This window comes from Thalassophryne amazonica, chromosome 2, assembly GCF_902500255.1.
Source record: "Thalassophryne amazonica chromosome 2, fThaAma1.1, whole genome shotgun sequence".
NCBI lineage: Eukaryota > Metazoa > Chordata > Actinopteri > Batrachoidiformes > Batrachoididae > Thalassophryne > Thalassophryne amazonica.
In genome coordinates, this window is record NC_047104.1 from 108,039,778 (window position 1) to 108,066,760 (window position 26,983).

At 44.6% G+C, this 26,983-nt stretch overlaps 1 protein-coding gene across 1 annotated transcript in view; it reads right to left on the reverse strand.

Moving 5' to 3' along the window:
• syt7b (synaptotagmin VIIb) overlaps positions 1-26,983 on the reverse strand; it is a 482,744-nt gene that overhangs the window by 211,373 nt on the left and 244,388 nt on the right. Inside the window, exon 2 of the mRNA XM_034191422.1 lies at positions 5,340-5,443. Coding sequence (XP_034047313.1) covers positions 5,340-5,443 — 104 coding nt within the window. The remainder of the gene's footprint in view (positions 1-5,339; positions 5,444-26,983) is intronic.

The following is a 26,983-nucleotide window of genomic DNA, read 5'->3' on the forward strand; positions in this document are numbered from 1 at the left end:
GTAACCAAGTTTCTGTTAGGCAGAATAAATCAATACGTTGATCAATTATTATATCATTTACCAACAGGGACTTAGAAGAAAGAGACCTAATGTTTAATAGACCACATTTAACTGTTTTAGTCTGTGGTGCAATTGAAGGTGCTATATTATTTTTTCTTTTTGAATTTTTATGCTTAAATAGATTTTTGCTAGTTATTGGTGGTCTGGGAGCAGGCACCGTCTCTACGGGGATGGGGTAATAAGGGGATGGCAGGGGGAGAGAAGCTGCAGAGAGGTGTATAAGACCACAGCTCTGCCTCCTGGTCCCAACGCTAGACAGTCACAGTTTGGAGGATCCAAAAAAATTGGCCAGATTTCTAGAAATGAGAGCTGCTCCCTCTAAAGTGGGATGGATGCCGTCTCTCCTAACAAGACCAGGTTTTCCCCAGAAGCTTTGCCAATTATCAATGAAGCCCACCTCATTTTTTGGACACCACTCAGACAGCCAGCAATTCAAGGAGAACATGCGGCTAAACATGTCACTCCCGGTCCGATTGGGGAGGGGCCCAGAGAAAACAACAGAGTCCGACATTGTTTTTGCAAAGTTACACACCGATTTAATGTTAATTTTAGTGACCTCCGATTGGCGTAACCGAGTGTCATTACTGCCGACGTGAATTACAATCTTACCAAATTTACGCTTAGCCTTGGCCAGCAATTTCAAATGTCCTTCGATGTCGCCTGCTCTGGCCCCCGGAAGACAATTGACAATGGTTGCTGGTGTCGCTAACTTCACATTTCTCAAAACAGAGTCGCCAATAACCAGAGTTTGATCCTCGGCGAGTGTATCGTCGAGTGGGGAAAAACGGTTAGAGATGTGAACGGGTTGGCGGTGTACACGGGGCTTCTGTTTAGGGCTACGCTTCCTCCTCACAGTCACCCAGTCAGCCTGCTTTCCCGACTGCCCGGGATCTGCCAGGGGGGAACTAACGGCGGCTAAGCTACCTTGGTCCGCACCGACTACAGGGGCCTGGCAAGCTGTAGAATTTTCCACGGTGCGGAGCCGAGCCTCCACTTCGCCCAGCCTGGCCTCCAAAGCTACGAATAAGCTGCACTTATTACAAGTACCGTTACTGCTAAAGGAGGCCGAGGAATAACTAAACATTTCACACCCAGAGCAGAAAAGTGCGGGAGAGACAGGAGAAGCCGCCATGCTAAATCGGCTAAGAGCTAGTAGCTACGCTAAGCTAGCGGATTCCCAAAAACACACAAAGTAAATAATGTGCAAATAATCCAAAGGTGATTCAGCAGAAGGAGTGCCCCAATCAAGGCACCAAACAGGCCATGAAGCAGCACAGGCAACGCACGACAACGGTGCTAAAATAAAATAAAAATAAAAAAAATAAAAACGAAAGCGTTAGCAAGCTAGTTAGCCTGCCAACACTAATAAAAGTTAGCTGATAAAAGTGCTCCGTCGCGATGTTTCGACCGTTAGAGGTCTTCCTTAGGCGTTGGAGCACAGTAAAAAAGTTAAAAAAAAATTAAAAAGTAAAAAAGTAAAAAAAAAAGTAAAAAAGTCTTGAAAAAGACTGTTAGTTCAAGTTCAAAGCAGCAGGTAGCAGTCTCTGTGTAAACAGTCCCAACAGAGAGCCCTCCAAATCCAACCAATATCTTCAAGACAACCAAGACAGTCCCACAACATCCAGAGACTTAAGGTACTCAGGACGGATTTCATCCACTCCAGGAGCCCTGCCACCGAGGAGCTTTCTAACCACCTCGGTGACTTCGGCCTGGGTAATGGATGAGTCCACCTCTGAGTCCCCAGTCTCTGCTTCCTCTTTGGAAGACATGACGATGGGATTGAGGAGATTCTTGAAGTATTCGTTCCACTGCCTGACAACATCCCCAGTCATGGTCAACAGCTCCCCACCCGCACCGTAAACAGTGCTGGTGGAGAGCTGCTTCTGCCTCCTGAGGCGTCGGATGGTTTGCCAGAATCTCTTCGAGGCCGACGGATAGTCCTCCTCCATGGCCTTCCTGAACTCCTCCCAGACTCGAGTTTTTGCCTCTGCAACCGCACGGGCTGCGGCACGCTTGGCCTGCCGGTACCTGTCAGCTGACTCCGGGGTCCCACCTACCAACAAAGATAAGTAGGACTCCTTCTTCAGCTTGACGGCATCCCTTACTTCCGGCATCCACCACCGGGTTCGGGGATTGCCACCACGACAGGCACCAGAGACCTTGCGACCACAGCTACGAGCGTCCTCAACGACAATGGAGGTGGAGAACATGGTCCACTCGGACCCCATGTCTCCAACCTTCATGATGGACAAACTGTGACTAGCACAGAAGTCCAACAACTGAACACCACTCGGGTTCAGATCGGGGAGGCCGTGCTTCCCAATCACCCCCCTCCAGGTCTCACTGTCGCCGCCCACATGGGCATTGAAATCCCCCAGGAGAACAATGGAGTCCCCAGTCGGAGCGCTATCTAGTACCCCTCCCAGGGACTCCAAGAAGGTCGGGTACTCTGCACTGCCGCTTGGCCCATAGGCCGAGACAACGGTGAGAGACCTGTCCCCGACCCGAAGGCATAGGGACGCGACCCTCTCGTTCACTGGAGTGAACTCCAACACATGGCAACTGAGCTGGGGAGCAATAAGCAATGCGACCCCAGCTCTCCGCCTCTCCCTGTGGGCAACAGCAGAAAAATGAAGCATCCAGCCCCTCTCCAGGAGTTGGGTACCAGAGCCCAAGCTGTGCGTGGAGGTGAGCCCAACTATCTCTAGTTGGTATCTCTCAACCTCCCGCACAAGCTCAGGCTCCTTCCCCCCCAGTGAGGTGACATTCCATGTCCCAACAGCCAAGGGCTGTAAGCACAGACCGGGCCACAGGGCCACCCGCCCTCAACCACCACCCAATCCTCTCTGCACCCGACCCCCATGGCCCCCTGTGCAGGTGGTGAACCCACAGGAGGGCAGGCCCACGTCGCTCTTTCAGGCCCCATGGGCTAAGGCCCGACCACCAGGCGCTCGCACGCGAGCCCCAACCCCAGGCCTGGCTGCAGGGTGGGGCCCCGGCTCCGCCATACCGGGCGACATCTCGGTCCTTGATTTTTTACTGGTCATGGAGGTTCTGAACTGCCTTTAGTCTGACCCGTCACCTAGGACCTGTTTGCCTTGGGAGACCCTACAAGGGGCACAAAGCCCCCGACAACATAGCACCTAGGATCATCCGGGTATGCAAACTCCCCCACCACGATAAGGTGGCAGCTAGAGGGGGAGGTACTTATATCCACAGTTTCAAATTGCATAAGTCAAATGGTGTCCAACTTTATGGTTTTCTCAAAACATTAAAATTACTTTTCTGGATGCTCAGAATGCATCTGAGCTTATCTAGAAACTGTTGGCTTCTGGGGGCCTAAAGCGCCCCGCCCTAACCCCCCGACCTATGGGTTTTGGCCCTGCGGGCCTCGCACTTTGTCCCCCCCCCCCCCCCCAATATCTAGTTCTAAATTGCGCCCTTGATGTAAATTAAGTCCAACATATTCGGTGACTTGGAAATGTTCATGTTTCCATCACCTGACTTGTCTAATGAAAACTGGCTGTAAAAGTGATGAATTAATACTGCATTTTTCATACAGTTCATCCAGAATGTATTCACAATGCTTCACTTCTTCCACATTTTGTTATGTTACAGCCTTGTTCAAAAACAGAGGAAATTAATTTTTGACCCTCAAAGTTCTACTCACAACACCCCATAATGACAACATGCAAAAAGGTTTGTTTAAAAAATTTTTGTATTAAAAATAAAAACTAAGAAATAACATGTCCATAAGTATTCACACTCTTTGCTCAAAACATTGTTGATGTACGTTTGGCAGTCATTACAGCCTTGAGTCTTCTTGAATATGATGCCACAAGCTTGGTTCACCTATCTTTGGGCAGTTTTGCCCATTCTTCTTTGCAGCACTTCTCAAGCTCCATCAGGTTGGATGGGGAGCATTGGTGCACAGCCATTTTCAGATCTGTCCAGAGATGCTCAGTCGGATTCAGGTCTGAGCCCTGGCTGGACCACTCAAGGACATTCAGAAAGTTGTCCTGAAGCCACTCATTTGATATCTGGGCTGTGTGCCTAGGGTCACTGTCCTGCTGAAAGATGAACAGTCGCCCCAGTCTAAGGTTAAGAGCGCTCTGGAGCAGGTTTTCATTCAGGATGTCTCTGGAACATTGCTGCATTCATCTTTCCCTCAATCCTGACTAGTCTTCCAGTTCCTGCTGCTGAAAAACATTCCCACAGCATGATGCTGCCACCACCATGCTTCACTGTAGGGATGGTGCCTGGTTTCCTCCAAAATGTCTGTCATTCACGCCAAAGAGTTCAATCTTTGTCTCATCAGATCACAGAATTTTGTTTCTCATGGTCTGAGAGTCCTTCAGGTGCCTTTTGACAAACTCCAGACGGGCTGCCATGTGCCTTTTACTAAGAAGTGGTTTCCGTCTGGCCACTCTACCACTTGTTGTTGCCGTTTGTTGCATAAATGGTTGTCCTTCTGGAAGGTTCTCCTCTCTCAACAGAGGAATGCTGGAGCTCTGACAGAGTGACCACTGGGCTCTTGGTCACCTCCCTGACTAAGACCCTTTTCCCCCGATCGCTCAGTTTAGATGGGCGGTCAGTTCTCGTCCTGGTGGATCCAAACTGCTTCCATTTATAGATGATGGAGGCCACTGTGCTCATTGGGACCTTCAAAGCAGCAGAAATGTTTATGTACCCTTCCCCAGATTTGTACCTCAAGACTATCCTGTCTCGGAGGTCTACAGACAATTCCTTTGACTTCATATTTGCACTGAAAAAAAAAGAATAATTGAACCAACTGAAATGAATTGTTTCAATTGATTGTGGAAACACCTGAGCTCAATTCTAAGCTTCATGGCAAAGGCTGTGGATACTTATGTTCATGTGATTTCTTAGTTTTTTAAAAAATAATTTTGCAAAAATCTTATAAAAACTTTTTTCACATTGTCCTTATAGGGTATTGTGTGTAGAATTTTGAGGGGAAAATTAATTTCACACATTCTGTAACATAACAAAATGTGGAAAAAGTGCAGCGCTGTGAATACTTTCCAGATGCACCGTATTTGATTGACCTTAATGTGCATGTCAGATTGACCCAGTATTGGCAGATGCTCAATATTAAATGACTTGACTTGGGATTGGGGGGTGGGGGGAGCTGTGATTGAGCTATTTCTATTTGTGTTGCTTCTTCTTTTGTCTCTAAATGATCTGTAAGGTGACCTTGATTGTCATGAATGGAAACTTTAATTAAAATGTACTGTTATTACTGTTGTTGCATAACTTACCAGTTTACGCCGACACCAGGTACAGATGCCACACAGAGCTATTAGCCAAACGGCACACACGATGAATGCAACAGACACCAGGAACACACTGAGAGACAGTGAGCCTGAGGAAAGAGACAGAGACACAGAGAAGGCAGTGTTAGTGTATTTAGTCCTTTAACGGTCAACTCAATCATTTGATAGCGCATATTGATATCTACTACATTCTGCTGATAAATGTGAGGATATCAAAAGGTAATAACACTCGTTGACATTGCCGAGATCAAAAGCCTACATTCAACGTTAAATCCCCTAAACCCACCATGTGGAAATGGGAGAAGACATGACTCAAATATGACTTAAGGACTAAAAGCTCCACACTTTCGGGTAATATTTATTGTAGGTATAATCGTAATAATGACGACAGATGTCTAATGACATATACAAGATCCTTGATTAAAAAAAAAAATCAGGTCTGCCTTCTCTATAATGTGGCTCTTCCTTCCTTCCACTCTCCATTCATGGTTGTCATTAGACATCTGTCATCATTAACCCGCACACAGACACAAATTGAATGAGAGCAAGCAGGCGCAACAGAGAAAGGCAGCGCAAGTCTTTCACGTGCATGTTCTCTGCACGTATACCAACAAGAAATATTTACACATCACAAATACATAATATCACTAAATCAAGACGAAGGCAATTATCATCTTCTGTCTGCTCTCAACCGTATTGTAAATCATTCAGCAACATCGTTCCACACTTGACTGATGAAAACTTCTTTCAGAGCGTCCTATTTCTCATCTGTATTTTTTCCATTTGCTGCCTCTCGACTGGGCCATTCATTCGGTTGTCTGCCACCTTGACTGCAGAGTCATTCAAAATGCAAAGGCACGCTGGCAAAACAATGTCAGCAAACAAAAAGCTCATAACTGCTGCATCCCTCCCCGAGAAAACGCAGCTGAGCCTTTTCAGTCTCTACCTGCTAAATTCATCTTGCCTTTGCTCTGCCTGTGCATGAAGCCAATACACAGAATAAATGGATTAGCTACGTAATCCATCTAAATCCATCCTCATCCATCTTTTTTCTCATATTTTTCCCCAGTGTCCCTTCACTGTGTCATCCTTATGTGTTATTTGCCTTTTACATATACTGCTCCTGCTGCATTCCAACACAGCATATTAACTGGAATTGAATTGCTGCTCTGATAAAATTTTTTTTTTTTTTAAATTAAGTCTCATGGAAAACCATTTTCATAAACTTGTAGTATGATGGTCTTGTATGAATGTGCCATACCAGATTCATCAAATGCTTGATCTTTTGCAGTTTAAACATGAACCTTATTATCAAGTCAAGTCAAGTCTGGGAGCATGCACTGATGCTGCGCTTTGCCACAGTCACAACACCATGGAACCGTCTTTGGTCCTGCATGGCAACCATCCAGGTAGACAACTGGAGCATTCCCACGTATCCAAAATAAACATCTATCTGCTGCAGCCAGATGAATAATGGGCATCCCCTTGGCCTTCTCCAGCTATGGCGGTCCTCAACATTCAGGCATCTGTATGCTAGATCATGCCAACGGGCCACGTGACCAGAATGTTGTAGCTGACGCTCCCTCACAATGTAAGTGACACTCCTCATCCTAGTTTCTCTTAGTAGGGCCCTGGTCACACGGCACACGCCATTAGCTGAACAAAGGAAAAAAGTCACAAATCGTCAAGAAAAAGTGGACAAATGATCATGGACTTCTCCCATCACTGAAAAGCCTGTGAGTGCAGAGTGCATAAAAGACCGAAATAAAACCAAAACTAACAAAAGAAAAAGCCAAAGCCAAACGGAATACGGACAAATTGAGGTTGACGTCAGGATTCATTCACATCTTTCAACAGGTTGAAAATACTGACGAAGCGACAGCTACAGAAACAAAGCTGAACGATGGTTAAATGATGTCTCTGAAAGTCAACGTAAGTCCAGATTTCTTGTTTTGTTTTGGCTTCGGTGTCCTTCGTTAGTGCCGTGTGACCGGGGCTTAACTGCTCGTTTGAAACAAAGTCATCCCAGTGGTACTCAAGGATCCTCCGAAATGACCTAGTACCAATGACATTGTCGTTGTCTTAGGTCATTGGTTAGCATCCAATTCTCACAAACATACAGCAAAACAGGCAGCACCAGGACCCTAAAGATGGACCTTTGTTCACCTGCAAATATATCAGTATTGCCAAACACCTCTGTTCAGTGACCTCATGACTCCACAAGCTCTTCCCAAGTCCCTCTCGATCTCAAAGGCCAAGGACCCAGAGACATATATGTCATTATCGAGATAAGTGAATGCCTCTACAAGTTCAACTCTTTCATCACATACGGATACGCTGCTGATGGCTGGATCCAGGAAGTTGTTAAAAGCCCGAATCTTAGGCTTGATCCAGGACAATCTCAAACCCAGACACTCTGATTTCTCACTCAGCTTCTTAAGTGCTGCAATCAGAGTACTCATTGATTCTGCAAAGGTGGCAGCATCATCTGAAAAGTCGAGGTCAGTAAACCTTTCCTTGCTAACAAAAGCACCCAAATCATTGGTTTCCACAACCCTACCCAACACCCAGTCCATGCAAGTTTTCATGAATGTCAGTTTTCACATGGAAAACTCAAGAGTCTCTGCCTCTACTCCACACAGCACTCATCTTATCTGTGTATAGGCTGGTTATGATGTCCAGTAGTTTCTTGGAATCCCGTGAATTCTCAGGATGTCCCAAAGAGCGGTCCGATCAACAGAATGAAATGCATAGCAAAAATTGACATAGGCTGCAAAGAAGCACTTCTGATACTCATGCTTGCATTCTTTGAGTACCTGCAGAGTACTCTGTGGGAGTAACTCTGCTGCTACCTTTTGCTGGAAGGTAGCATGAATTATGAAGGGATTGGGGGAAAGCCATCTGGAGCCTCATGTCTTGAGAAGAAGAAACCACAGGACAGCACCAAGGGTCTTGTCTTTGGTGTGGTACTGAAGGGTCCACTGATGAGCGATGCCCAGGTCCAATCCTGAGGTGGCTCATGCAGGTGGGCACCTGGAAAATGCTATCACTCAGCAAGGATGACCATCTTCCACTGCTATTGAGGGAGCTTGGAAAACTCCACATTGCGGTAGCTGCACTGGACCAGTAAGACCTGGTAGTGGCCAGATCTCTGTGGGTGGCCACAGCCATTTTTTGGTCTGGTCATTCCAACAGTCTATGCAGACTGGCTCCTTCCAATAGTGTCAGATGTTACCCCTGTCAGTGAGCATATTATGAGGCTCAGACTCGAATATTCACTGGGTGTTGTGTCTGTCTCTGTATATGCTCTGACTGCGATGACTGATGTCTCTCTGAGGGAGACCTTTATTTTTTATTCAACCTTATTAGAAATAAAAAATATAACCTAAAACCAAACAATGTCCATCACCCTGTTTTTATTGGGATTGGCTGTCACTGTGTTGCATCACTCAGCATTATTGCCCCCACCTACTTGGTGGCATAATGACCATTTGTCTCTTGTCACTGTAAAACTCCTACTTGATTGAAAATTAATAGCACCAGGTCATTTTCACTTTCAGTTCAATTTATGTTATTCATATAGTGCCAAATCACAACAATGTTGCCTCAAGGTGCTTCACATTTGTAAGGTCTAACCTCACCAAGCCCTTGAGCAAGCACACAGGTGACAGTGCTAAGGAAAACGTCCTCTGGTGATAACCAGGAAGAAACCTCAAGCAGATCAGACTCAGAGGGGTGACCCACTGCTAAGGCCATTTTAACAGGTGCAATGCTTTTACAAATTTTCCAAGAATTTTTTTTTTATAAACAGACGAAACAGAAAACAGGGAAAAAACAAACAAACAAACAAACAAAAAAATCAGAAGAGCACCAAAAATGTCATTAACTGAAATAATAACAATAATAATAAAAAAACAGTCCATCTTGGGTGTTTAGGTGATTCAGTAGATAGGTCTAAAAAAAGTAGGGCTTCCAGGGGTCAGTCCGGTATCCCGGGGTGCAGGGCCAGAATTCATTAAAGGTCTCATCAGGTGTCAGAGAGAGAGAGAAAAAGAGTGGAATCAGTCAGCCGGAAATAACTGTACCTAAAGCATTAATTCACCAGCAGTAAATCAACATAGAAGCAGACAAATTTCTAAGGTGGTCACCGGCAGCTAGACCTGTGCTTCACCAACAGACCCAGAATTTAGATATAATAAGACTGAGACCTGTTGTGATGCTAAAAATATGAATTAAAAGGAGAGGAAGCATGATCCTGTTCTCTACCAGTATTCTAGTCATACAAAAGGGAGAATAGATGCGACTGTAGTCTGTAAATAAATGTCTCTTCGGAATCCGTTTTATATCTGCAGGAATATCATTCCACAAGACAGGTGCATGATAAGAGCAGGCCCTGTGGCCTGCCAAGTGCATTGTTTGTTTGTTTTTTTCCCAGTAAAATAAAAGTTTTCATATTGGTAAAATAATGCAGATACTAACAGTAAAAGCCAGGTGTACCCTCCAGTGCTGAAAAATTAATCTAACACAAAAGTACCAAAGCCTGCAGTTTCTTGAATGGCCACAACAAAAATAAACATGTTTTCAGCCTGTCGCTCTGTGTACACCTGATCCCATCAAATCTCAGAAGTGAAGTAGGTCCTGATTAGCGTTTGGCTGGGAGACCACTTGGGAAGACTAGGGGCTTTGTGTGTTTCTCTGTGTACAACTAGTGTTGCGTCAGGCAGTGCATCTGACATAAAACTTGTGTCAAATCCCAGTGCAGGTCTGCACTGGATCAGCTGTGACAACCCTGAGAGACAAACAACAACAACAGCCTGGTACCAAATATGGTTTTGGACTCCATGGCTAGTTTCCCTGTAGGGGGGAGGCTGAGGCTACATGCCAGTCCTATTTTTTAATACCTCTACCAAGTATAACAAATACCACCCAGTAGACAAAAATGTGCCTTAGCCAATCACCTGAACCCAGATTACTTAACCTGTTAGGGTTAGCTGTCTTGGTACTTTTGAGATAAGTAGGCATGCTTGCTTTAAGAAAAATTTAAAATGCTCTATGTTGAGCTTTCAGTCCGTGTTTCGAGTGATTTGTTATTTGATGGCACAAAATAACATTAAACCCCTTCTTTCGATATTTCCCAGAGGCATGTCCAGTTTTAACTGTATCCTGCCAATCTGGAGTATGAATTTGCCCACTTCTTAAACTGTCAGCCTGTTTTTATTCACAAAGCAAAATAAAACCTGTTGGTACATTAGAATCTGATACACTGAAAATTTTGCCATGGCAGAATACAGTGAAAATTAAGATAACAATGTTGAATTTCCATGAACCTCTGGGCCTTTCATTCTGGCAGCAGTGGTTGGGAAACAGCAGCTTTCTAAAGTGTTTGAATGCCTAACAAATACGTGGTCTCAATCTCATCGGTGTACTTACCAATTTAAGGCAACACATGCTGTAAAACAGAAAGTTAGCTGATTTAAAAACAGCTAGAGAAGCTGAAATATTCTCCAGTTAGAGGAAACACGACCAACTGGATGGAGGGATGAGTCCTTTCATAGCTGCCAGACCACCACATGTGGGCATGAAAGCTCACAGGGGGTCGTTTTGACCGTTGGGGTTTTACATCATTATTGTATGGCCTTGCCTTACAATATAAAGCGCCTTGGGGCAACTGTTTGTTGTGATTTGGCGCTATATAAAAAAAAATTGATTGATTGATTGATTTCACTGTGCCAGGATAAAATTTTATAGAAGACACCACAGCCACATTCAGAAACCTGAACGTGCTTCAGGAAGCCAGATGAAAGAAAAAGAATCGACATAAAGACCTGTCGCAACATTGCAGCTTTAAGCATTAGAATTCAAGCAGAATGACATCCACTGAAGCAAAGATTTGAAAAGCTACATTGACCCTTGTAATCTATTCCTGATTATGATCATTCAAAGGGATTATAATGTATACACCTTTTTTTAAAAGTAATAATAGATGGCTGAGGTTTCATGTTAAACAGCCTCAAAGTCTCATAATTCTGTGACTGTGCATATATGTAGATGATCCCCTCTTTACAGTTATTTGAAGCACTCCATGTCTACGCAGGTGGTCTATGCAGTTCTTGACCATCTCAGAACTGTGGGTGGCACTGCTACAGTAAGGCATGCCATCATCTTAACCATAAGTGAATAGTAAGGACAGAAGATATGGAAATGCACCCCATCAAAGTGTGCATGCATCCGTCACACTTTCTTGTGCAGAAGGAGAGAGTACCCTGAGGCCTATCAGAACAGTGATTATCCCTGCATACCGCAGTCTCGAGTGTATGAAAGCCTTTGGTCCCTTTTGTCCACATGTGCAAAAGCTTTGCACAGCACAGCTCAGGTGTCATTGCCCATTTCCACCTGAAGTAGTTGTCACTTTCACACCCAGTGCCAATTTTCCTTCATTAATGGCCCCTTCACACATAACACAAAGGTGGGCGAAAGAAGCAGAAACCGGTAAAAAAAAAAAAACAGCAAAAAAACAAAACAAAACAAATTGGCAATCTGTAAAAAATTCCACCTGCTGTCGGGAGGGACACACGGTCGGACAGACCTGAATGATCCGGCGGCAACGGTGTTGTGCACGCTCATGTGCACGTGTATGAACACAGTGCAAGCACATGGAAAGTGTGACACCACATCGCGCTCCCACAGCACTAACACTGTGACAGAGAGCAGACAATACAAGTATCATTCTCCTGTTCTTCTGTACATGACCCATGGTCAAGTACCTATACAAGGTAATGGACTGACATGAATGAAGTAGTGCGCTCATATCAGGTCCACATCAGCCGGCTCTGTGTGTCCAGCGAATGGCGCACTGAAGGACACCGCGTCATGTGGACCATAACTCACGTGGTCGACATGACATTCAGATCGGCAGCTGAGTGTTCACATGATCAGACCTTTTCACATGGGGCAGCTTACCTGATGGTGTGCGCGCTGACGCGGTGGAGTGTTGTGAGGTGATATCCTGCATGGAACGATATGTGTTCTCCAGCTGTGACTTGCAAGGACACAGTTCTCAACAGCTGCTGCTTGCAGCGATCATGCCCATCTCTGCAGACCAACTCAGCTCAAAGAAAAAAGTCTCATTCTCTGTTCCTGTGTTCTCTGATTATTTATTTTATATATTTGTCATGTAATTATGTATGTACTTATTGTTATATTTATTTATTTGTCCTGCTTCTGTTCTCTGTGTTTGTTATTTAACACGTCGTGTGGACTGACTCGCTGTCAGTTCCAGCTGACAGTGAGTCGCTGGCTAGCGATCAGCTGAAACGCTCCGTGTGTCCACAGCATTATGAGCAAAGCGATCACACATGACTGACTTCACACCTTTCCCCTTATCGTATATTTTATTTTTTTCCACTCTTTCTGTCTGTCATGGGGACTACAATTTACATGGTGGAAGGTTCATTAGCCTGGCCGGCCTGCTGATAACAAATTTCTCACTGTGCCGTGTGCACTCAGACGTCACTGGCTGGTCCCCATGTGATCTTGTCTGTATGTAATTACCAGCATGCCATGAGAGCCCACCCACACACACGCATTGCATGGAGTGTTGTTCATGGCACGACATGTGTTCTCCAGCTGAGTTGCGAGTACATAGAGGTCACCTGTTCCAGCTGGACATTACAGTTGTCCAGATGCCCACTGTGCTGGACAGCGATAGCACTCCATCTCAGCCGCACCTGACAATGTTGGATCATGGTGTGGGTGGTAGTGCCTAGCCATTTGTGTTCCTTGGTAACGGCACACTCGTGGGGCACAGCCAGCTCGAAAGTGGTCGCCTTCACTCTACTTTCGTGCTGGTTGCACGAATAGCTCCGCCTTTTCTAAGTGCCCCACAAGTAGTGTTGGATGTTCGTGGGTGGCACCTGGATTTTGGCCGACTCCGGCCAAGAGTGAGTCGAATGGCCATTCGTCCGGGATTCACCGACATTTGCCTGCTGGTGTGAAGGCTGCCTCGATCGCGCCATTTGGCCACGGTTTGATATGGCCGATGATTTTGTTCAGCTCCTTAGCCACGATATGTCTGACCTGCGTCCAACACACCGTGCAAATGCTGCGAGCACAATCAGATGGCAGTGCAACTTCATCTTGCACACTGTTCGAATGGGTTTCCGCTATGAGCGGCATGCAAATGTCGAGTGCATGTGCTGTGCCCGAATGGTTGTGGCGACTGCTGTATGAGGCGTTCAAGGCAGCTCTGATTTTTCATAAGTAGCATATGATTCCTCCTTCGTGCGCCAGTTGTGTTGTGGATAGTTCCACGTTGGTGCACCTTTGAGTAATATGTTCTGCAGGTATTCAGTTCTTGTAGTTGTGGCTGTCATTATGTATTGCTCTTTTCTGTATTCAGTTTGCTGTATAGGTTAATTTATTCATGTTTGAACACTGTCTGTGGTCTGAGCTCCCCATGTTCCACCCCTGCTTCCTCACCTGTTCAATCTGGTGTTGTTTTAGTTCTGGGTGTTGGTTATTCATTCTTGTAGTCTTTGGATTCTGATCATATCATTTATGTCATTTTGTTAGTTCCTTCACCCTTGCACTTTATTGACTCCTGAGTTCTGTGTTAGTTTGTGGGTTTGTGATTTCACATCATTTATGTCATTCTGTTAATTCCTCCACCCTTGCACTTTATTAACTCCTGAGTTCTGTGTTAGTTTGTGGGGTTATGATTTCTCCTCTCTTTCAATTACGGTTGGTTATTTATTTGTCCACTCACCCTTTGATGTCAGTTATGTTGTTTTGCACTGTTTATATTCTGACTAGTGTTCGGTCACCTGGTATTCTGTTCATGCTGATTCCCCCACATCTGTATTCATTTAGTTTGTCTGGTATTTAAGCCCTCACCTGTCAGTCTTTGGTTGTAGATTCACTCACCTTTGTCTGCTCTCTGTAAGTACATTAATTATTCTTGGTGTATTCCTGTAGTCTTCAAGTCAGTGTTGCTTTACTTAATCTGTTCAGCTTTGACCCTGTTTTGCCATATTCATTTTTTGGAAATCTTTTGTTGGATGTTTTGACTCCACCTCTGTTTGGTCTGTTTGCTCCTGGCACAGCCAAAAAAAACCTTTTTGACATTTACTCCTCGTTTTCCTCCGTCTGCATTTTTTGGTTCATCAGTTGAAAATAACGTAACAAATTGGTTTCAGTTGTGTTATGTGTGAAGGGGCCCTAACAAATGCACTTGCCCACATCAGTGCAATCATGGGCATGTTTGTCTAAAAAGTAAAGGTGCCTTGACACTTGCACGAATCTGATCTGTGCACTGGTGCGCAATCTGCCGTGCCAGAGAGTAAACTCATTGTAAACTGTGCGTGGCTTCGCGCAAGTGTGCAAGGAAAATTTTGAAATGTTCAAAATCTCTGGCATGGATTCATTATGTGAACTTCACATGAACATTGCACAAACAATTCAAAAACACTGAGTGTCAGTGCGAGTCATTGTGTCACCGCACCACAGTGCAGCTCATCTGAATGATCATTCGTCTTTGTCTTTCGGCTGTTCCCGTTAGGGGTCGCCACAGCAGATCAATCGTTTCCATCTCACCCTGTCCTCTGTATCTTCCTCTGTCACACCAACCACCTGCATGTCCTCTCTCAGCACATCCATGAACCTCCTCTTTGGTCTCCCTCTTCTCCTCCTGCCTGGTGGCTCCATCCTCAGCATCCTTCTCCCTATATACCCTGGGTCCCTCCTCTGCACATGTCCAAACCATCTCAATCTCGCCTCTCTGACTTTGTCTCCAAACCGTCCCACCTGAGCTGTCCCTCTGATATGTTCATTTCTAATCTTGTCCATTCTTGTCACTCCCAAAGAGAATCTCAACATCTTCAGCTCTGCCACCTCCAGCTCTGCCTCCTGTCTTTGTGTTAGTGCCACTGTCTCTAAACCATACAACATAGCTGGTCTCACTGCTGTTTTGTAAACTTTCCCCTTCACTCTTGCTGATATTCTTCGGTCACAATCACTCCTGCCACCTTTCTCCACCCACTCCACCCTGCCTGCACTCTCTTCTTCACCTCTCTACCACACTCTCCATTACTTGAACAGTTACCCCAAATATTTAAACTCATCTAGTTTCTAGTGTCATCTAGACACCCTCTCTACTTTTAAGATTAGGCTTAAAACTTTCCTTTTTGCTAAAGCTTATAGTTAGGGCTGGATCAGGTGACCCTGAACCATCCCTTAGTTATGCTGCTATAGACGTAGACTGCTGGGGGGTTCCCATGATGCACTGTTTCTTTCTCTTTTGCTCTGGTATGCACCACTCTGGCATTTAATCATTAGTGATCGATCTCTGCTCCCCTCCACAGCATGTCTTTTCCTGGTTCTCTCCCTCAGCCCCAACCAGTCCCAGCAGAAGACTGCCCCTCCCTGAGCCTGGTTCTGCTGGAGGTTTCTTTCCTGTTAAAAGGGAGTTTTTCCTTCCCACTGTAGCCAAGTGCTTGCTCACAGGGGGTCGTTTTGACCGTTGGGGGTTTTACATAATTATTGTATGGCCTTGCCTTACAATATAAAGCACCTTGGGGCAACTGTTTGTTGTGATTTGGCGCTAAATTAAAAAAAATTGATTGATTGATTGATCTACTTTCACCACTTCTACTCCTTGTAACTGCACTATTCCACTGGGCTCCCTCTCATTCACACACATGTACTCAGTCTTGCTTCTACTGACTTTCATTCCCCTTCTCTCCAAAGCATATCTCCACTTCTCCAGACTAGACTCAACTTGCTCTCTACTCTCACAACAGATCACAATGTCATCTGCAAACATCATAGTCCATGGGGACTCCTGTCTGATCTCATCTGTCCATCACCACTGCAAACAAGAAAGGACTCAGAGCTGATCCTTGGTGTAATCCCACCTCCACCTTGAATGAGTCTATCATTCCGACTGCGCATCTCACCGCTGTCACACTATTCTTGTACATGTCCTGTACTACCCTAACATACTTCTCTGCCACTCCAGACTTCCTCATACAATGCCACAACTCTTCTCTTGGCACCCTATCATAAGCTTTTTCTAAGTCCACAAACACACAATGTAACTCTTTCTGTCCTTCTCTGTACTTGTCCAACAGTATTCTCAGAGCAAAAACACTAGCATCTGTAGTGCTCTTTCTCAGCATGAAACCATATTGCTGCTCACAGATCTTCACCTGTTTTCTAAGCCTAGCTTCTACTACTCTTTCCCATAACTTCATGCTGTGGCTGATCAGCTTTATGCCTCTGTAGTTACTGCACATCACCCTTGTTCTTAAAAATAGGAACCAGCACACTTCGTCTCCACTCCTCAGGCATCCTCTCACTTTCCAAGATTTTATTAAACAATCTGGTTAGAAACTCTACTGCCATCTCTCCTAGACATTCCATGCCTCCATTGGAATGTCATCTGGACCACTGCCTTTCCACTCTTCATCCTCTTCATAGCAGCCCTCACTTCTTCCTTGCTAATCTCTTTTACTTCCTGATTTACTCTCACCGCATCATCCAGCCTTTTCTCTCGCTCATTTTCTTTATTCATCAACTCTTCGAAATATTCCCTCCACCTTCTCAGCACACACTCCTCACTTGTCAGCACATTACCATGTGCATCTTTTACCACCCTAACCTGCTGCACATCCTTTCCAGCTCTGTCCCTTTGTCTGGCCAATCGGTACAAGTCCTTTTCTCCTTCCTTACTATTCAACTTCTTGTACAGCTTGCAATATGCCTTTTCCTTTGCTTTTGCCACTTCTCTTCTCACCTTACGCCGCATCTCCTTGTACTCCTGTCTACTTTCTTCATCTCTCCGACTATCCCAAAACCTTTTTGCCAACCTCTTTCTCCTTATGCTTTCCTGGACCTCTTCATTCCACCACCAAGTCTCCTTGTCTTCCTTCCACTGTCCAGATGTCATACCCAGTACTGCCCTAGCTGTCTCCCTCACCACATCTGCAGTACTCTTCCAATTGTCCAAAATTGCTTCCCCTCCAACTAGTGCTTCTCTCACCTGCTCGCTAAATTTCACACAACAGTCTTCCTCCTTCAGCTTCCACCATCTGATCCTTTGTTGAGCTCTCACTCTCTTCTTCTTCTTTACCTCTAAAGTCATCCTACAAACAACCATCCTATGCTGTCTAGTGACACTCTCTCCTGCTACCACCTTACAGTCTGTGATTTCTTTTAGCTTGCATCTCCTATAAAGAATGTAGTCCACCTGTGTGCACCTTCCTCCACTTTTATATGTTACCCTGTGCTCCTCCCTTTTCTTAAAGTAGGTATTCACCACAGCCATTTCCATCCTTTTTGCAAAATCAACTACCATCTGTCCTTCCCCATTCCTATCCTTGATACCATATCTACCCATTACTTCCTCATCACCTCTGTTCCCTTCACCAACATGCCCATTGAAGTCTGCTCCTATCACCACTCTTTCATGCTTGGGCACACTCTCCACCACCTCATCTAACACACTCCAGAAATCTTCTTTCTCCTTCATCTCACAACTTACCTGTGGGGCATATGCACTGATGATATTCATCATCACCCCTTCAATTTCCAACTTCACACTCATCACCCTGTCAGACACTCGCTTAACCTCCATCATCTGAATGATCATAAGATGTTAAATCGATCATAAACATAATTTTACACACACTCATAAGAAGGAATGAAAATGCAACTGTTTTACCAAACCATTATAATATAAATATTACAAATAATTACCTTTTAGATGATTCCAAATGCATTCTCCCTGTCATGAAGCACACGAGAGAGAGAGAGAGAGAGAGAGAGAGAGAGAGAGAGAGAGAGAGAGAGAGAGGAAAAAAGCTGCATCTGTGATTCCAGAAGCCATTAGAGGTGTTTTCATCAGCCAAACTCTGACAGCAAATGATTAATGAACATGGAAACATCACATAGACTTTGTTTGTAAAAAGACCAAACAAAGAATCTATTTCCTTCGTCGCCTGAAGTCTTTTGGGGCCTCTCATCAGGTGTTGTTGCTGTTTTTCACTTCCATCATCCTTAGTGTTCTGCAGTATTGTAACGCTGTGTGGTTTAGCTGTCTGTCCGTCACTGCTAAATCTGGGCTTAGACAACTGCTTAAAATCTGCTCTAAGATAGTGGGACAGTCTCTGGATGGTCAGTATGAAGCCGCATATCACAACAACATGATACGGTTAGCAAAGAACATCGCCTCTGACCCCAGCCATGTCCTAAATTCTGAATATGTGCTCTTACCATCAGGGCAACGCTACTGTGTGCCGCGCTATAACAAAGTCAGGCTTAAGAACTCATTTATACATCAGTCTATCTTGAAACTAAATGAGGAGCTTAGTTCATAGAGTCAAAGTGTGAAGGCAAATGGATGATTATTTATTGTTGTTTTCTTTGTGTGATGTAATTATTTTAATGTATGATGTCTATTGTCTTTGTGTTATACGGAGCTGCTGAACATGCAAAACAAATTTCAGATCCATGATCTGACAATAAAGTTCATATCTATCTATCTATCTATCTATCTATCTATCTATCTATCTTAATCCGCTACAAAATAGCTAATTATTTTATTTTATATAATTATTTTATACAGCATCCAGCAGGACACAGTGGGTGGTACTGGCACAACAAATTGCTCGACAGTGCGGGGGTTAAATGCGTGTAAGTGTCAAGGCACCTTAAGGTGTAATCAGGCGCTAAGCCACCGTCCATCATTCTGTTGCACATCACAAGAAAGTATTTGCACAGTCAACCACCTAAAAACAGATCAACAGTCTAACACAGTGCCTCTGTGATATTTTAGAGTGCAGTATTTTGGCCAAGAGTAACACACACTTCCAAATGAAGATAATATGAGCAAATGCTGAAAATGTTTAGAAATACAAAAACCATCTGCACAACTTGGAAACACAGAACACAAACAAATTTAACCTGCAGCACATGCAACAATATAATATGATAATGGGTTTGCTGCAAAGTCACAGTTCACATGCAAACACTCTGAGGTGTTGCAAATAGCCACAACACAATGGAAATGCAGCACACGAGATCTCTGCCTTGACGACTTTTACTGATTAACAGCTCAGTTTATCATGGTCCTCCTTGTTTGATCTCAAACTGGTTGGCACAGCTGAGTAAGTTCATTTATTTACTTTATTGGTGATTTTACTCTTGGAAGCTATATTTTCACATTTTATTATAATAATTCCAATGCATTGAACAGTAGTTAAGATAAATCTACCGGGCATGTTCATGTTCCTCAGGACAAACATAGTAGAGAAGCTTGAATCTTCGACTGGACTGGGTTGCTTGACGTGAGGACGTTTCGCTTCAAATCACAAAAGCTTCCTCAGCTAAAATTCTTGCTCTGGTAGTCTGATTCTGTCTTGACTCTTGTAGAGAAGAATAAACCAGAAGCCAAGAAAAGCTGGAGTTTTTAACCTAACCAGACCCCTCCTACCGAGAGGCCGACTGCTATAGGCTAGACACTAAACAATAGCTCTAATTAGCACCTACTGTGCTCTAGTTAGCACTCTCCTAATGATGGGATGGAAGCCTCCCCTGATGGCTCCCTTGACGACTCTCCCGATCAATCAATTCAATCAATTTTATTTATATAGCGCCAAATCACAACAAACAGTTGCCCCAAGGCGCCTTATATTGTAAGGCAAGGCCATACAATAATTACAGAAAAACTCCAACAGTCAAAACGACCCCCTGTGAGCAAGCACTTGGCAACAGTGGGAAGGAAAAACTCCCTTTTAACAGGAAGAAACCTCCAGCAGAACCAGGCTCAGGGAGGGGCAGTCTTCTGCTGGGACTGGTTGGGGCTGAGGGAGAGAACCAGGAAAAAGACATGCTGTTGAGGGGCGCAGAGATCAATCACTAATGATTAAATGCAGAGTGGTGCATCCAGAGCAAAAAGAGAAAGAAACACTCAGTGCATCATGGGAACCCCCCAGCAGTCTAAGTCTATAGCAGCATAAATAAGGGATGGTTCAGGGTCACCTGATCCAGCCCTAACTATAAGCTTTAGCAAAAAGGAAAGTTTTAAGCCTAATCTTAAAAGTAGAGAGGGTGTCTGTCTCCCTGATTCGAATTGGGAGCTGGTTCCAGAGGAGAGGAGCCTGAATGCTGAAGGCTCTGCCTCCCATTCTACTCTTACAAACCCTAGGATCTACAAGTAAGCCTGCAGTCTGAGAGCGAAGCGCTCTATTGGGGTGATATGGTGGTAAGAGGTCTCTAAGATAAGATGGGACCTGATTATTCAAAACCTTGTAAATAAGAAGAAGAATTTTAAATTCTATTCTAGAATTAACAGGAAGCCAATGAAGAGAGGCCAATATGGGTGAAATGCTCTCTCCTTCTAGTCCCTGCTAGCACTCTAGCTGCAGCATTTTTAATTAACTGAAGGCTTTTCAGGGAACTTTTAGGACAACCTGATAATAATGAGTTACAATAGTCCAGCCTAGAGGAAATAAATGCATGAATTAGTTTTTCAGGATCACTCTGAGACAAGACCTTTCTAATTTTAGAGATATTGCGTAAATGCAAAAAAGCAGTCCTACATATTTGTTTAATATGCGCATTGAATGACATATCCTGATCAAAAATGACTCCAAGATTTCTCACAGTATTACTAGAGGTCAGGGTAATGCCATCCAGAGTAAGGATCTGGTTAGACACCATGTTTCTAAGATTTGTGGGGCCAAGTACAATAACTTCAGTTTTATCTGAGTTTAAAAGCAGGAAATTAGAGGTCATCCATGTCTTTATGTCTGTAAGACAATCCTGCAGTTTAGCTAATTGGTGTGTGTCCTCTGGCTTCATGGATAGATAAAGCTGGGTATCATCTGCGTAACAATGAAAATTTAAGCAATGCCGTCTAATAATACTGCCTAAGGGAAACATGTATAAAGTGAATAAAATTGGTCCTAGCACAGAAACTTGTGGAACTCCATAATTAATCTTAGTCTGTGAAGAAGATTCCCCATTTACATGAACAAATTGTAATCTATTAGATAAATATGATTCAAACCACCGCAGCGCAGTGCCTTTAATACCTATGGCATGCTCTAATCTCTGTAATAAAATTTAATGGTCAGCAGTATCAAAAGCAGCACTGAGGTCTAACAGAACAAGCACAGAGATGAGTCCACTGTCTGAGGCCATAAGAAGATCATTTGTAACCTTCACTAATGCTGTTTCTGTACTATGATGAATTCTAAAACCTGACTGAAACTCTTCAAATAGACCATTCCTCTGCAGATGATCAGTTAGCTGTTTTACAACTACCCTTTCAAGAATTTTTGAGAGAAAAGGAAGGTTGGAGATTGGCCTATAATTAGCTAAGATAGCTGGGTCAAGTGATGGCTTTTTAAGTAATGGTTTAATTACTGCCACCTTAAAAGCCTGTGGTACATAGCCAACTAATAAAGATAGATTGATCATATTAAGATCGAAGCATTAATTAATGGTAGGGCTTCCTTGAGCAGCCTGGTAGGAATGGGGTCTAATAGACATGTTGATGGTTTGGAGGAAGTAACTAATGAAAATAACTCAGACAGAACAATCAGAGAGAAAGAGTCTAACCAAATACCGGCATCACTGAAAGCAGCCAAAGATAACGATACATCTTTGGGATGGTTATGAGTAATTTTTTCTCTAATAGTTAAAATTTTATTAGCAAAGAAAGTCATGAAGTCATTACTAGTTAAAGTTAAAGGAATACTCGGCTCAATAGAGCTCTGACTCTTTGTCAGCCTGGCTACAGTGCTGAAAAGAAACCTGGGGTTGTTCTTATTTTCTTCAATTAGTGATGAGTAGTAAGATGTCCTAGCTTTACGGAGGGCTTTTTAATAGAGCAACAGACTCTTTTTCCAGGCTAAGTGAAGATCTTCTAAATTAGTGAGATGCCATTTCCTCTCCAACTTACGGGTTATCTGCTTTAAGCTGCAAGATTCTGAGTTATACCACGGAGTCAGGCACTTCTGATTTAAAGCTCTCTTTTTCAGAGGAGCTACAGCATCCAAAGCTGTCTTCAATGAGGATGTAAAACTATTGACGAGATACTCTATCTCACTTACAGAGTTTAGGTAGCTACTCTGCACTGTGTTGGTATATGGCATTAGAGAACATAAAGAAGGAATCATATCCTTAAACCTAGTTACAGCGCTTTCTGAAAGACTTCTAGTGTAATGAAACTTATTCCCCACTGCTGGGTAGTCCATCAGAGTAAATGTAAATGTTATTAAGAAATGATCAGACAGAAGGGAGTTTTCAGGGAATACTGTTAAGTCTTCAATTTCCATACCATAAGTCAGAACAAGATCTAAGATATGATTAAAGTGGTGGGTGGACTCATTTACATTTTGAGCAAAGCCAATTGAGTCTAATAATAGATTAAATGCAGTGTTGAGGCTGTCATTCTCAGCATCTGTGTGGATGTTAAAATCGCCCACTATAATTATCTTATCTGAGCTAAGCACTAAGTCAGACAAAAGGTCTGAAAATTCACAGAGAAACTCACAGTAACGACCAGGTGGACAATAGATAATAACAAATAAAACTGGTTTTTGGGACTTCCAATTTGGATGGACAAGACTAAGAGTCAAGCTTTCTTTTTTGATTAATTAATAAGCTGGAATGGAAGATTGCTGCTAATCCTCCGCCTCGGCCCGTGCTACGAGCATTCTGGCAGTTAGTGTGACTCGGGGGTGTTGACTCATTTAAACTAACATATTCATCCTGCTGTAACCAGGTTTCTGTAAGGCAGAATAAATCAATATGTTGATCAATTATTATATCATTTACTAACAGGGACTTAGAAGAGAGAGACCTAATGTTTAATAGACCACATTTACCTGTTTTAGTCTGTGGTGCAGTTGAAGGTGCTATATTATTTTTTCTTTTTGAATTTTTATGCTTAAATAGATTTTTGCTGGTTATTGGTGGTCTGGAAGCAGGCACCGTCTCTACGGGGATGGGGTAATGAGGGGATGGCAGGGGGAGAGAAGCTGCAGAGAGGTGTGTAAGACTACAACTCTGCTTCCTGGTCCCAACCCTGGATAGTCACGGTTTGGAGGATTTAAGAAAATTGGCCAGATTTCTAGAAATGAGAGCTGCTCCATCCAAAGTGGGATGGATGCCGTCTCTCCTAACAAGACCAGGTTTTCCCCAGAAGCTTTGCCAATTATCTATGAAGCCCACCTCATTTTTTGGACACCACTCAGACAGCCAGCAATTCAAGGAGAACATGCGGCTAAACATGTCACTCCCGGTCCGATTGGGGAGGGGCCCAGAGAAAACTACAGAGTCCGACATTGTTTTTGCAAAGTTACACACTGATTCAATGTTAATTTTAGTGACCTCCGTTTGGCGTAACTGGGTGCCATTACTGCCGACGTGAATTACAATCTTACCAAATATACGCTTAGCCTTAGCCAGCAATTTGAAATTTCCTTCAATGTCGCCTGCTCTGGCCCCCGGAAGACAATTGACTATGGTTGCTGGTGTCGCTAACTTCACATTTCTCAAAACAGAGTCGCCAATAACCAGAGTTTGATCCTTGGCGGGTGTGTCGTCGAGTGGGGAAAAATGGTTAGAAATGTGAACGGGTTGGCGGTGTACACGGGGCTTCTGTTTAGGGCTACGCTTCCTCCTCACAGTCACCCAGTCGGCCTGCTTTCCCGGCTGCTCGGGATCTGCCAGAGGGAAACTAACGGCGGCTAAGCTACCTTGGTCCGCACCGACTACAGGGGCCTGGCTAGCTGTAGAATTTTCCACGGTGCGGAGCCGAGTCTCCAATTCGCCCAGCCTGGCCTCCAAAGCTACGAATAAGCTACACTTATTACAAGTACCATTACTGCTAAAGGAGGCCGAGGAATAACTAAACATTTCACACCCCGAGCAGAAAAGTGCGGGAGAGACAGGAGAAGCTGCCATGCTAAATCGGCTAAGAACTAGTAGCTGTGCTAAGCTAGCGGATTCCTAAAAACACACAAAGTGAATAATGTGTAAATAATTTAGAGGTGATTCAGCAGAGGGGAGTGCTTTAGTTAGGCACGTGAAGATTACACTGTGAACACAAATCGTTTATCTAGTTAACTAGATCAATCGAACTGCACAGCATTAAACAGCTACAGATAACCGTAAAACAAACCAACCGCTGTGCGCCGGAACAGGAAGTGATACAAGTACCACAGTGGAGGACCAACCACCAGTAGAGTCCTGATGAGAGGGAATGACTCATTACCATGAACAAAAGACTGAAACTGCTTTGACCTGAGTACCCCATTGTAAACAGGGGACAAAACGTGTCTGAGACCCGCCCCCCAGGTTAAGGCTGGGTTTCAACTTTTTACAAAGAATGCTTCCTTGACACCTCTCTCAAACCATTTCTTCTCTCTGGCTAAGATTTTAAACTTCCTTGACCTCAAACGTGTGGTTAGTGTCTTTCAGGTGGAGATGAACTGCAGACTGAGGTCCACTGGCGACCTCTCTGCGGTGCTGGTATAGCCTCTTGTTTAAAGGTTGCTTAGTCTCACCTATGTAGTGTTCATTACAGTTTTCCCTGACATCTGATATAATACCTACATTGCTCTGTTTGTAACTAGGGATCCTGTCCTTAGGGTGAACTAATTTCTGTCTCAAGGTGTTAACCAGGTTTAAAGTAAACTGGGATTTTGTGCTGTCTGAAGATCCTCTGTAGTTTTCCCCTACTCCTGCTAAATAAGGGAGAGACACTCCTCTTCTTCTTGTCTCCGTCTCGTCTATCTGGTCTCTTTGTTTTCTGGGACTTCTGCACTTTGTCCAAGGACCATCATGGGTACCCACATACTGTGAGGGCTTTCCGTACAAGTTGTTGTTCTTTAGCCCTTCCCTCTGCAGTTGTGGGCACCTGTAGGGCTCTGTGTTGAAGAGTCCCTGATCACCCCGAGCTTGTGTTCAAGGGGGTGGTTTGAGCCAAGAGCAGATATTGGTCAGTGTGAAGTGGGTTTTCTGTAAAACCTCTGTCTGGAGCGCCTGTTCTGTCCAATCGTAACATCACAGTCCAAGAAGCACAAAATCCCAGACAGCACAAATCCCAGTTACTTTAAACCGGTTAACACCTTGAGACAGAAATTAGTTCACCCTAAGAGAGGATCCCTAGTACAAACAGAGCAATGTAGTGTATTATATCCGATGTCAGGAAAACTGTAATGAACACTACATAGGTGAACTAAGCAACCTTTAAACAAGAGGCTATATCAGCACCGCAGAGAGGTCGCCAGTGGACCTCAGTCTGCTTCTGGTTTATGTTGTGTGGGCTGCTGAAGAGGAGGTACTGCTGGCCCACTACCACCAGAGGGCGCCCTGCTTGGAGTGCGGGCTCCAAGCACGAGAGGGCGCCAGACCCAGAGGAAGTGACAGCTGTCACTCATTACTCCAGCTGTCACTCATCTACACCACCATATAAGCCGGACTGCAACTCCACCTCCCCGCCGAGAAATCGACTACCAGTACCAAGGTAATTTCTCTGCTGACACATTGTGTAACCAACTGAACTTCTATTGCAGCCGTTTCCTGAAGTGTTGCCTTGTCTGGAGGATTGGCGTTTGGTGTGACAGTGACGGCTTCACCTCGCACCCCATCCCAGATAAGTGGTTGATCAGGAGCTGCACGAGTGTGTGTGATTTGGAGGTGGAGGTGCTCCCTCCTAACGGTGCCTGGACTGTAAATTACTGAGTGTGCGGACTCACACTCATACATCATCTTTCTGTTTTCTGCCAGCAGTACCAGGGTCGACAGCCGAAGACAGAGGCCACCTGGGGACTCGGGACTTGGCGGCTCCGGTGTTCTTCAGACCGTTGGTGGTGGAGGCCGTGTGGGACGCGGCTTCTCTCTCGTCGGGCGTCTTCTATCTTCAAGCCTGCCCACACGTCACCTGGTGTTTATTGACTGTGAAAATTATGACACATTTCGTTGTGTATTATCACAACATTAAATTGTTACCTTTTGGCTTACTCATTGTCCGTTCATTTGCGCCCCCTGTTGTGGGTCCGTGCTACGACACCCTCCCAACAGGATTTCTCGGCCATCGTCATGGACTCCGAGGGGCGTCAACTCCAGCTTGAACGGCCAATGGAAGAGCCAGGAGCGCAGGCGTCAGCGGGAGGCGGGTTGAGTGAGCTGCAGCAGATCTTAACCGCCTTCAAGGCCCGGTTAGAATTCGTGACCGAGCAGAGTGTCCTCCTTAATCGGAGGGTGGAGGCTCTCACCGCCAGGGTGGAAGCGCGCGATCAGGGCGCTGCTGCAGCCACTCCTCTGGCTGGTCTGGGCCTGTATTAGACGTTCCACTGGTCGTTCAAAGGAACACCCCCACCGTCCCCTGAAGCATACATAAGCCCTCCGGTAACCGTACGGGGGGCTGTGTCGAGACGTGCGCGGACTTCCTCATGCAGTGTTCAGCCTCGTCTTTTCACAGTGCCCCGTCATGTACGCATCAGACGCTAGCCGGGTGGCTTATGTTATTAATTTGCTTCGAGGAGAGGCACGCGCATGGGCTACGGCGCTTTGGGAGCAGAATCACGGCTCCTAACGTCTTATGCTGGGTTTGTACG